At 33.8% G+C, this 13885-nt stretch overlaps 1 protein-coding gene across 2 annotated transcripts in view; it reads right to left on the bottom strand.

The window, feature by feature from the left end:
- Positions 1-13885, bottom strand: part of RfC3 (replication factor C subunit RfC3) — a 114191-nt gene that overhangs the window by 32888 nt on the left and 67418 nt on the right. For both annotated transcript variants that reach the window (XR_016550415.1, XM_090413510.1), the window contains exon 8: positions 4644-4773. Coding sequence is in view for 1 of the 2 variants with exons in the window: in XM_090413510.1 (XP_090269636.1) it covers positions 4644-4773 (130 nt within the window). In the remaining variant the exon portion in view is untranslated. The remainder of the gene's footprint in view (positions 1-4643; positions 4774-13885) is intronic.

Below are 13885 nucleotides of genomic sequence, written 5' to 3'. Positions count from 1 at the left end.
CATTATATTCAAATAAAGCAATGAACTCAACCCCTTTATTTCTGATGCTCCTGACATTTGTGTATAGACATAATAAATTACCAACTAGCATGCAAACTATTTGGTCTTGTTCTAGAACTTACTCTTTTCCTTAAATATAAAGAGCCAATAGGCTTCATTTCGGCAATATAAACATTATTTAAATTAACGGGATATTAAATCCCACATTGTTTTAAAACCGAATATAGTAAACTATAAAAGTATCGGCGATTACTAGCGTGAGCTAATGCAAGTAGTCCTAGTACGTAGTACAATCTCGGGCAACTCACAGCAAAGGTGGTAAAGTTCTGATCGCTATTCTTGGTATTTTCCATTATGGAAAATACCAAGAATAGCGATCTGATTCCAATCTCTGAGTTTCTTATTCGGTTTTAAAACAATGTGGGATTTAATATCCCCTTAATTTAAATAATTTCTCTTTTCCTTTCCCAGACATTCTCAAAAGGTCAGAACCCAAAGCATATTTTTCCACCCCTTTGCCACATACATATCTTTATCATGTTTACATAACATAGCTGAACTTCCACACCCATTTTCCCCATTCTTACTTTGATGATCTAGTTTCCCTGACTCTTTGCATTAGGTCTCTCATACCCAGAAGTAATTTTTCCAAGCTCCTGATGTCAAATGAATTCAAGCACAAGCCATCCCTCTTATACAAGTCTTTTCTGCCATCAAACTCACTCCACACACATCTAAAATCATTTGCTATCATTGCCCTCCTTCTTCTCAGTACTGTCATATCTGGGCAGTAATCCTCCAATTTTTACTCTTTTCTCTGTCACTCTTTTCATCAACATTTTCCCTTCTGAAATCGTTAAAAAATCAAAAAGCTAAGTTTTTGATTTGGTCATTCATCCTGGCTATTTTACCATTAAAGATAAATTATATCAATAAATTAAAGGTGCAGCAATGGGAAGTCCACCTTTTATGCATGCTGACTACTTTAATGGGATTGGGTCATCTGATTAAAGATTTTTCATCCCTAAAATGTACTTCATCCTGGGATTTGTTTCCCACTAAGGACTTGCACAAATATCCATGCCATCGTAGGATCTGAATCCACAGCCTGTTGGCTGGAGAGCAGAAATGCCATCAATAACACCAACCAAGTGCCAAACTCTCTCTATATATATGTAAGATGGAGGACAAAGATTTTATTCTTTATGGCAAGCAGATAAGGTATTATTTCATTGTAAAATGCATACTATCAAAAATTTTGTATAATTTTGTAGTAGTTTAGGATTATGCCCAAGGCAGATTAGGCTATAATTATGTACTCCTTATGTATATTTGGCCATTTATGAAAGTAATAAGCATGTAAGAGACATGATTTCATGTTTACTGTGTGCGCGCATTTTATTTTATGCCATCAGTATTAAGTCCTATAATTCCCAGAATATACCCATACACCTAATGGGTATATTCTGGTAAATGATCAGCTACCCAAACAGTTCTGGAAGTAAAGAATGAGTACGACATTCAAAAATTATATGGGTGTTTGCTATAGTGAGAGAGTCAACTCTCATTATAGCAAACACTATTATAACCACCTCCTTTCTATAACAGGAAAATGAAAAGTCTCAAAGTTCACAGGTACAATACTATGCTAAAGGGAATTCACAACAGTAAATTATTTCCATAGTCCTTACAAGTTTGTTATGGTGAGAGTTGACTTGACATATTTGTGCCCTCAAAAAACAAACAAGCAGTTAATAGTTTAAGCAAAATGTTGCTTTGGTACTTAGAAGTTCGTTATAATAAGAGTATTAATATCTCATTCACATTATGAGATATCTTAGTCTATAGCACTAACCTAAAGTGGAAAAAAAAATATTGATATTATGCAGCAATATTCTTCAAAGCAGAAACAATTTTAACTTTTTTAAAAAAATTAGATTTTACAGGCACCAATGTTAGATAAGCTGGGTTGTAGGAAAAGAGCAAGCAAGGATTAATCTACTCTATACTATAAAATGATAAGCTGAAATTGGAAACGGATGTAGGCTGTAACGTTTTTGTCAAGTTATTTGAAACGTTTTGAACTCAGGGGCTATCCCGCGTGTCGAGTCTTCAAAATTCGAGTCATCAGAATTCAAGGAAAACTGGCCTACCAGTTCGAAACATGGGGAGTTGGGTGAAGTAGGCGGAGCCCCCCTAGTAAGTATATAAAAGAACTGATAATTGCTACTGACAACATTTGCTACCATGAGCAGAAGACAAATTACAACATTACGATGTGCTTACACCAGGAGCTAGAAATGTCAGTCTAAGAAGAGAGAGATATCTGATGTTGTATAGAGATCTGGGCATTACCAAAGGCAAGGGGAGAAGAAGTGAAATCTTTCTTTTGTGAAATAAGGCAAGATGCAACGAAGTTGCCTAAGTTGTCCTCATCTCACTGATTATGGAAGATCTCGCAGATTGGCATTGCAAGTATTGTTGAATGAAAAAAGAAAAATACAACATACTGTTATCAGCAAAATTATGGGCAGGATTTGATGTTAATGATAAAAGGTCATTTATGAAGAAGAGAAAGAGTGTAAAAGTACAGAGCCCTAGGGATACTTCTAAAGATTTAAAAAGCTTTTAAATTATTTTAAAGTCATTTAAATTTATAGGAAGAAATTAATTCCTGATTAAGAAATACATATTTATAAACTTAATTTTTCAAAAATGTATTGATGGGGTCCTTGAACTAAAATAGTCAACTAATAATACAAATTTTTACCAGTCAGTTTTAGTGAAATTATGTGCTAATTAAATATCCCAGAAAGGAAGAAAGAACAATATTTTCCCATCAAGTACTGGTTGGAAGGTTTCTGAAAGCAGACATCAGAGTTAATACATGTATAAAGGCTTAGGTATTAAAAGTCTGGACTTCAAACAAGCATCCTTGCAACATAAAAGAATACTTGTCATGGAACATATGACACTAACAATCAAGTAATTGCAGAAAGAATTAAAAATTGTAAATAGAAAAAAAGAACATATCATGGTAGTGTCTGGAATGACACTACCATGATAAAGTGCCATGTTTGGTTGATGATCTAATCTTCAGCTCACCCATAACACTATTTAGTGTTATGGGTGAGCTGAAGGCAGCCTTGAAATGACTGTTTCCAAAATTCTGATAAATTAATGCAGCCGTAGTTGTTAAGGTTCATAATGCTTCATTGATGACATACTTCTTCAAAAATAGTCTTATGGACTTGAAACACTTTCTAAGTTGTAGTACACTTTTCTTCCATTTAATTATGTGTGAAAGGATCGTCCAACATGATCTACTAGTCTTGACTTAATGATGGAGTGGCAGATCATGCACTGTACATCCTTCACACAGGCTTAAACAGTAAACTATTTTTTAGTCAGCTCTGACAGCGCAACATTTTGTCTATTACAAAATGTTGTAATAGACAAAATGTCTTTTACGATTGCGATGATTATGTTCTGTGATAAGTGATTTTGCATGCTCTGAGGACTGAAATCCAGTGAAATTACCATATTTATTTTGTTAATGTGGGATTGACTCTAATTACTGATTAGCACAAGCAATGATTAACTCGCGATACAATAAAAACTGATGAAAATTACTTTTAACCATTAACCAGCCAGATTTGAGTATCTAATACAATTTTAAAAAAGGATATTGTTATCTGCATCATTTAGTAAAATCAGATATAAAGAAATTATTTTTGCGCATTACACAAATTAACTAAATATTTTACAAAGGAAGAATCACAAGCATGAAAATGATCAAGACAATCACAAAAATGTGCATTTAACAACAGTACTCTTCTATAGTGATGTCATTCATTATCACATTAACATACTGTGATAATGATTAATATGAAGATTAACCTATGGCTGATTTTATATATATACTGTAAATAAAAGTTAATTATCTTTCATTGTCATTTATAGCAGACACTTTTATATTATTTTGCTAAATTTTGATATTAAAAATAATACAATTTTAATCCAAGTGGATATAATGTAATAAATTTCAGTATCAATTTTAAATGCAATACCAATCCTCATTAAATCCATTCAGCCAGAGCAGAATACTGCTAGTAAAATTTATATTTCACTCAACAAAACAAAACAAAATATACCATCACAACTATGGATACTACCAGAATGCAAATATATCTGACAGAGTTTGGTACTTTGTTTTAGACGTTTGAAATTCAATGTTTATTGCTTATCAAATTAAAAAAAAAAAAAAACTGAGTTGGTATTCCTTCACCAATTTTAAAAATAAAAGCTGTCCCCTTTTTTTAAAGAATCAGAAATGAACTAAATCTGGTGACACTACTTGATTAGAGAAAGGCAAATACATTATTTCAGTTAGAGACAACTCAATAGGAATGTCAATGGAGATTTGGTGGGACTTTTTTTTTGGTAGTCCATTATTTTTATAGTGAGTAAATATAATGGATCACTATAACAAGAATCAACTGTATCAATCGTTAGGAGACAAAGAGAATGTTATATAATTTACTACATTCTAAGAGAATAAGGCAGAAGAATATGAATTATGTAAAAAAAGAGAAAAATACACTTCAATTAGTATTTTATTTTTTCATAAAAAAAAAGGATACGCCTATATGCATTAATAAAATCATCATTCAAGAGCCAATTAACTATACTAGCAATATCAGACTTAAGAGGATGTCCAACACAGGTGTACACATTTATTTCATTAACCTCATCAAAAGCCATCGATGTACTCTGAAAACAAAATTGTAGATGACAATCACCCAAACTTTCATTTCTCTTAATAAAACATGATATAGAATATACTGTAAATCATGGAGAAAATATAACTAGTGTGTTTAAATCTTTATAAACAGATTTGAACACATTGTGGTCTTAAGATATTTTCTGTAAAAATTCTAGTGGCTTTTGCAGGGTTCAACGTATTGGCCAGTTAATAGGTTTAGTTTATGTAAAAATACAGATATGTTTTTACAGTACATACTGGGAACTTTAATGTCACACTTTATAAATATGGTGTCAATTAAATATGTACATTTGAATATCTATATAGCTCAAAATTGCAAGCATACTTGTATAAAATAAAAGCATGAAACAAAACCAAAAGGATACAACAAAGGTTCTTAAAACTCTGTAATCTTTTAATCAATGGTAGAGAAATAAACACAGCAAATTAGTAATATTTTACTTGCCCTGTATTTATTATGCTGAGAAGAGGACAGCTTTTTTTCAGGTCTTCATGTGGATATTAATGCATTTGAATGCAGAATCACATAAACATAAACAAAGCAAATCCACAAAACACTGAATCAGTCATCTGCTGTTTATCAAATACAATATAGGAAGATTTTTTCCACACAATTTTGAAGAGTGTGGGTTTAATTTCTCCTTTTTCAGTAATCGACAACAATTAATCTTTAAGTTACCAATGTATATTAAGTTCTAGAGATCCCATAACTGCAAAATTCCTTGTGGTAGCGAACTCGTTGAGTATTTTACCATTCCAATTAGTGGTCCTGATATTCCAGGCTGGGTGCTTAGCGTTTAAATCACTACTACTAGTACTGCTCAGTTCATGTCTAGTCTCTGCTAAGTCAGTTTCAAGTAGCTGGTTGCTGGTATAATTGTACACACAGTAGATTTCCACTCCTGTGATCTTTATGTTAATGGTTGAGGGTTTTTCAATTTCACTGTGCTAAATGTTGCGTTTGATGAAGATAACGTTCTGCCTTTATCTTCATCAAATGCAACATTTTGCAGCTAGGCTGTTGGCATTCCAGAAAACGATCTGAATGGAATATTTTAATGCTAAGATAAATAATGCTATGAACTCATTATGATGACAGCATATTGCACTCCTCCCTTTCATTTGATAAACCTCACTCTACACAACTCAACTCAACTTACAGAACATCAACCACCACCTCCCTCAATTCTGATCTCCAAGCCATCCTCCAATGGGGTTCAGATAACCTCGTCAACTTCAATGCAAATAAAACCCAGTTCTGTCTTATCTCTCATAAAAAAAAGAACAATCTGAAATTTCTCTTCTTGGAATTACCCTGACATCAAGCCTCTCCCTGGCATAAATACATCACAATCATTGCATCTTCAGCTACTAAAAAACTAGGATTTCTCTTTTGCTCAAGACGTTACTTCAACCCTGAAGAGCTGTTAACTTTATATAAATCACAAATCTGCCCAGCTATTGAATACTGCTCTCACATATGGGGTGGACCCCTAAAAGCTCCCTCAAAATGCTTGCCCCAATACAGAGGAAAGCAATTAGACTTATTAATAATCAATCTCTTACAAACTCACCCCCCCCCCCACTTTCACACAAATGTTTGGTTTCCACACTATGCGTATTCTACAAATAATTCCATGGGAAATGTTCATCTGAAATAGTATCAATAATTCCCCCACTTAGTAATAAGCTCGTTGGAACATGTGCAGCTGGTGCTCAACATCCTTTCACAGTGCACCTTGAAACCCACATAAGTTTCTTTTCCTCCTTCATCCCTGCAACTGCTGCACCGTGTAACAGTCTTCCCCTTGTGTTTCACAAGGAATACAATATACAGTTATTTAAATCAAATGTAAACAAGTTCCTCCTTTCCCAACCCCTACCCATATACAGTACTAATGTACTATAGGTTGATCAACCAAACTCTTGTATATGGGGGTTCAACATTTAATTTAAAAAAAATAAATAAATAAAAATAAAATATAATGCCAAATTTATATTTAGATGCATTAATTTTTAGAAATAGCTATTTCAGAATATGCTGTAAAAAACTATCTGCAACAAAATTAGTTTGTTATTAATCCTTATCAATTAATGAGATATATCCTCAAGGAGAACATAAAATGTTATGATAGTCTCCAATATTGTCAGAGCTTATATGTTGATCTTATGATGATTTTTTCAGCTACCCTGACATCAAATCTGCTAATCTTTCATTTTCCATTCTGCATAAATGAACATATTATCTGAAATTAGCTCTGCTCACAAATTCTTTAATGTTAACAATGTCAAATTCTTTCCTAATATATTAATTTTTTATAAAATCCTGGAATGGATGCCATTTGTTCACTTCTGTCATTTTTCTGGTTCATGGGCAATTCATCGGTGACCATTCATTGCAGGGAAAATTCAAGTTAAAATTTATCGCTGGGAAAATTCACTGCGGAAAAAATTCACTGAAAGCATCATTCGCTAGAAAATTGAAATGATATTGCATTGATACCGATATATGAAAAGTAAATGCAGTGCAAGATAAATTTCACAAAATATAGTTTTTTATGTATTTATATATGATTTGTTTAGATTGTAATTAGATTTTCATAATATTTTTATTCTTTTACAAAGAAAGTAACATATTATTGATTGGAGAATTTCCTAATTTCTGTTTCGTCTTTAAAAAAAGTTGTAAATATTTTTCATTACTTAAATACTGCAGGTTCTAATATTTACAAAACTGGAATAGGTATAGGGAGAAAGGGCATCATATTTAAGAATATTTATTCTGCGAACCATTCGTTATATTTCTGCCCATCCAGATGTGATATATATATATATATATGAGGGTGATCTGAAAAGTTCTCAGCGTAATAATGAAAAAAAAAAAATTTATAATTTTCAAAATTCTTTTCTTTTCAACATAATCTCCCTTAAGAGTAATGCATTTATTCAAGTGATGCTCGAGCACCATTATCCCATCCCTGTAGTGGTTGTCAGTAAGATCTGAAAAATACCCCTCTACAGTTGCAATCACCTCTTGATTCGAACAAAAATGCTGACCAGCAAGGAAGAGGTTTAGTTTTGGGAAGAGACAGAAGTCAGAGAGAGCCAAATCTGGGGAATAGGGTGGATGTTCCAACAATTCATAGTGCAGATCCCTTAATTTTCCCATTGCCAAAACACGTTTGTGGGCAGGTGCATTTTGCAGGTGACTGCTGTTTGGATTCTGGTGTGTAATGGTGAATCCAAGTCTCATTCATAGCAATAAAGTGATGCACAAAATCAGTTTTATTCTTGTTAAAAGGCTCCAAGCACTGTTCAGAGATTTTCATGCGTTTTTGATCTACTGTGAGCAAGCGCAGTGCCCATCTTGCACAAAGCTTTTTCATTTGCAATTCTTCATGCAAAACATATCCAACACATTCTTTTGAAATGCCTATAGTCTCAGCAATTTCACGCACTTTAACTCGCCGGTCGTCCAATACCATATCGTGCACTTGATCAATGATTTCTGGTATTATTACACTTTTTGGACATCCTTGACGTGGATCATCTTAAAGGCTGGTATAGCCATGTTCAAACTCGGCAGCCCATTTCTTAATTGTCAAAAATGAAGAGTGCCCATAAACTTTTATGAACTTCGAATGAATTTTTTTTTGGCATTAAACTTTCTTTTACAAAGAATTTTATAACTGCACGATACTCAATTTTATCCATTTCAAGGGATACAGAGAACACTTTTGCTTCAGACAGCTGTATAAAACAAACTACTTGATAGAATGACTTGCAATTTCACATGGATGAATCCTGACGATAGCGTTGCCATCTATGGTCGAGGCAGAGAAGGTTTCAGAACACCCTAGTATAATCAAATTATTATTATTTGACACCTCCAGGGAGTCCAAGTACTCATTGAGGGAAGACAGCTGCTCTACAACTCTGTCTTCAACATTCAATCACCAACTGACTACAACCACACCAACGCCATCTACCACCACTTATATTTCCAATGACAATCACAAATATCCATATCCACGTCAGGATTTGAACCCACAGCCTTTTGCCTAGAGAGCAGATACGCTATCCACAAGTTTTTTTTAAAATGTCTTAATGCTTTAAAATATTTCTTAATTTTTTTTTATTAAGATATATATCAAAATATATTTTTAAAATATTTCTTATATTGGAAAATGTTTTTTCGCATATATTCGCAATGAACTGTCCTGACACGAATTTTTCTTACAATTCTTGAATTTATGGTCTCCAGTCTTGGATGAACTGCATTATTTCTAACCAAACTCTAACCAAGTTTGTTAGAGCAGCTACCCAATCTAATTAAGTAATTCCAAAGACTTGCATATGATTTATTCAGGAGTATAACATTATCTACATAAAATAAAGGGCTGAGATGAACATCCCCAATTCTGATATCAGATTTGATATCACTTTCCTTCATAACGTATTCCATATAGATAATTAATGACAATGGAAACAGTATTAACTCTTATCTTACACCCGATTTTAAACGATGCTTTCTTCCGGTGTCCTTCGGTTCAAATGGGTGGCTTATATTGCTCTGTCATTTTCCATTTACACCATATAATTGAAGCATTTTGGAAAGATTTTGTCTTGGTACCCAAGCCATTACCAATTCTACAACACTTAGAACTCTTGATGAAATCTTGGCAGGTTAGCTCAATAGGAAGATTCCTCTGTAACTCTGACATTTAGTTTTATGTCCCTTTTTACAGGTGAGTATTATAAGAGCACTACTCCACTCAATACTGTTTGTCACTGTAAACTTTTATTTTCAGCATTTTTGGTTAAATATCATGTATTCAACCTGCCTGTTGAATCTGGGCATAGAGTAACTTGCTTTAAAATATTCTTAGTTTTCAGAACATCATCATCAAATTCCTGCCATGTACCCTCAAGGAGTGTACAGGATATGATAGTACTACATGAAAAAAATTACATCATCACTAACTTCCAATCTACAATTTTCCTCCAAATCAGTCTGTTACTTGTCAAGACTGCAACATTATCAGATCTTATATTTCTATCGTCTAAGGCACTTTGTACCGTGTCAATCCACCTAACTTCCAATCTACAATTTTCCTCCAAATCAGTCTGTTACTTGTCAAGACTCCAACATTATCAGATCTTATATTTCTATCGTCTAAGGTACTTTGTACCGTGTCAATCCACCTAAATCTTGGTCTTCCTCTGGGTCGTTTTCCTGCCAACTTGGCAGAGAACACTTGTTTTGCTAATCTTTCCTCGCCCATTCTGTTTAAGTGACCATACCACCTGAGATTAATTCTGCTAACGCATTCCTGGATGCTGACAATGTCAAGTTCTTTCCTAATATCCTCATTTTTAATATGATATTGCCATTGATGCCATCTGTTCACACCTATAATCTTTCTCAGGACTCTCATATCTGCGATCTCTAGTCTTTGGTCAAGTGTTTTACTTCTGACCCAGCTCTAAGATCCATAAGTTAAAACTGGTTTGAACACGGTCTTCTATACAGCTAATTTAGTGTTCCGACTAATTTCTCTCTTATTTCACATGAATTTATTCAATTGACTTCCCACCATACTAGCTTTGTTGATTCTGTTGTCTATTTTTATATTTAATTTCCCATCTTCACTAAATGGTAAATTAAATATAAAAATAGAGTAGCTGAAATGTTTTACTTGTTCCACAGGTCTCCATTCACAACACAGTTGACATTTTCAATGATTCTGCCTATTTACATTGTCTTTGTCTTTTTATTGCTGACCTTCATACCATATCTATTACAACAGTTATTCAATTTAGTCAGAAAATCTTGCAGACCTGTAGCTGATTTATTTAGAAGTATAACATCATCCACATAAAGCAAAGAGCTGACATTAACATCTCCAATTTTGATATCATGTTTAATACCACTTTCCCTCATAATGTGATCCATATAGATAATGAATAATAGAGGGGATAATGTACATCCTTATCTCACTCCAGATTTAACATTAAACCATCTTCCTGTTCTTCCTTCAAGACTAACTGCTGACTTACAACTCAAATAAAGACTAAGTATTGCTTGATATAATGTCCCATTGACGCCATATAACTGTAGCATATTGAATAGCTTCTCTCTTGGTTGAAGAGAGAAGGTGATATAAAAGACTTTTATATCACCATACTTCAGCATTTCTGGTCGAATATCATCTACTTCTGCTGCCTTTCCACATTTTAACACCTTTTCCAAATCAACAAAACTTAAATACAGATCTTTGTTATATTCCCATGCTTTCTCGACTATCTGTCGTAAAGTGAAGATCTGATCCTGACAGCCTCTATTTGGCTGAAGCTAGTCCTTCACCAACCTCTTCTTCCACAATTCTTCTCAATCGTTTCTCAACTATACTTGCATAGATCTTGCCAGGAACACTCAGTAGGGAAATACTTCTGTAATTCTCACATTCAGTTTTATTTCCCTTTTTATATATGGGTACTATGAGAGCTCTGCTCCAATCATCGGGAATTCATCCCTCTGTCCAGGCTTTCTGAACTATGCAGTGCAGCCACTATAAGACTTTTATATCACCATACTTCAGCATTTCTGGTCAAATATCATCTACTTCTGCTGCCTTTCCTCATTTTAAGCCTTTGATGGCTTTTTCTACTTCAAGTATGGATACGTATTTCTGACCACATGCCTGGTCAGTGTTTTTTTACCACTGTGCTGTCATCACTGCTTCTTTCATTTAGCAGTTTTTCAAAGTAATTACTCCATACTTCAAGGATATCTTTTTCTTCCGTTTTTCATGTCATCTTTATCATCTCTAACTACTTTTACGGCACTCTTTCCTCCATTCCTAAGCTTCTTCAACAACCTCCAGAATATTTTGCCACCTTCTTGATATTTATTTTCTATATTCTTGCCAAAGTACTCCCATGACTTTTGTTTAACTAGTTTTACATAGTGTTTAGCATTGTTGCATTTATCTCTGTATTCTCTAAGAGCACAAGCTGACTTATTTGCCAGGAACTTTTGATATGCTTTCTTCTTTTCCTTCACTGCCTCTTTAATTTCCTGTGTCCACCATGGAGTTCTAATTTTTCTATCCTTGCAGAAAAATTCACCACATGCCTGTCTAGCTTAATCAACCAGGGCTTTCTTCAAGGCTTGCCACTGAATTTCCAAGGTTTGATTCCTATTCTCAAACTCTTTCATTTTTTCTTCAATAATCTTTGTGTATTTTAGTCTACAGTTCACATCTGAGAGCTGCTCAACTTTTATTCACTTTAAAACTTTCTTACATGTTATTCTTTTCAATATGAAATTCAATTTTATCCTGCTCAAGACTAAATAGTGATCACTTCCAATTTCAAATCCTCTGTACACTCTGGTGTCCTGCACCAGGGAGAAAACATCACTATCAACAATAACATAGTCAATGAGACTTCTTATTCCTTGCCTCTTCTCCCCATGTGAATTTGTGTACATTTTTATGTTGGAACATGGTGTTAGTAATAACCAGACCATGTCCTGAGCAGAAATCCAACAGATACTCGCCATTATTATTAGCTTTGCTCTTTTCTCCAAATTTTTCCAAAATATTTTTGTATGTCTCACAATCATTTCCTACTCTGCTATTTAGATCCCCAACAAGGACCAACTTTTCCGTTTTCATTGTGTCAGCTGCTTTTTCTAAAGCCTCAAAAAATTCCTCCACTTCTACCTTAGTAGAACCTTCTGTGGGACCATAGGCATAAATAAGTCTCATTGTCCAGTTCCCCATTCTCATATTTGACCACATTACTCTACTTGAGACTGACTGCCATTCAAGAAGATTAGCCTCGTATTTTGTGTTGAATACTATGGGTACTCCTTCTTTTCCTTGATTGTTATTGCCTGAATATGACATTTTGTATTTATTGCTCAGAACATTTTGCCTTCTTTGTAGTATTTAACTTCTTTTTCTTCTATATTCTTCCTAAAGTTTTCCAGTAACTTTCATTTAGTTACTTTTACACATAAATTATTAGCTTTCTTTCCCCTCCCCGTCCCCATAATCTCAAAGAGGAACTACTGACTTACCTGAAGAAACTTTTAATACAATTTCATCTTTTACAGGACTGCCTTTAACTTTTCAAGTCCATTACGAAGCCCTGATTTTCTCTTTACAAACAACTTCATCTATGTCTCCATGGCTGAATCAATCAATGAATATTTTCTTCAGATATTACCACTCAGTCTAAAGTTAGGTCTTGTTTTAAAACGTTAATTTTCTCAGAAAAATTGTGAAGAGAAACTTGGAGAACAAGATGAGTTCAGCCCAAATCCAAGTTGTCAAGATCAGATTTTCACTTTATGAAAATAGTTGAGAAATCACTGGAATATGTCAAGGATCTGTACTTTTTTGTAGATCTGGAAAGGCATATGACAAGGGTCCAGAGAAAAGCTTTTCAAAACACTACAATTATATGGGGTAAATGGAACATTATACAGAGCAATACATAGTCTACATTTAAGTTGTAAGTCAGCAGTTAGAATTGAAGAAAATACAGGAAAATGGTTTGATGTAAAATCAGGGGTAAGACAAGGATGCACATTATCTCTTATCATCATCCACATGGATCACATTATGAAAGAGAGTGGCATCAGGCTTGATATTAGAATTGGAGATGTCAAACTTCGCTCTTTGCTTTATGCAGATATTGTACTCCTAAACACATCTAGTGCAAATCTCCAGGATTCTTTAACTAAACTGAATAACAGCTGTAAGAAATTTGGTATGAAAATCAGCACTAAAAAGACCAAAATTTGAAAATAGCCAGAAACATTGACCACATTAACTGCATTCTGAAGTAAAATATTTCACTAGCTAGGTGCAGTTTTTAGTGAAGATGGTAAATTAAACCTGGAAATAGAATAAGCATAGCTGGTGTGGTGGGTAGCCAGCTGAATAAGTTTATATGAAATAAGAGAGAAATTAGCCAAAATACCAAACTAGCAGTATACAAGACAGTGTTCAAACCAGTTCTAAGTTATGGATCTGAGAGTTGGGTTAGGATTAATAAAGCACTCGATCAAAGACTAGAGACCAC

Source organism: Typopeltis vanoorti, chromosome 24 (assembly GCF_054136105.1).
Source record: "Typopeltis vanoorti isolate ZY-2024b chromosome 24, IOZ_Tvanoo_1.0, whole genome shotgun sequence".
Classification (NCBI taxonomy): Eukaryota; Metazoa; Arthropoda; class Arachnida; order Uropygi; family Thelyphonidae; genus Typopeltis; species Typopeltis vanoorti.
Note: the sequence above shows the minus strand (reverse complement) of the source record. Positions and strands in the feature narration are given on the sequence as shown.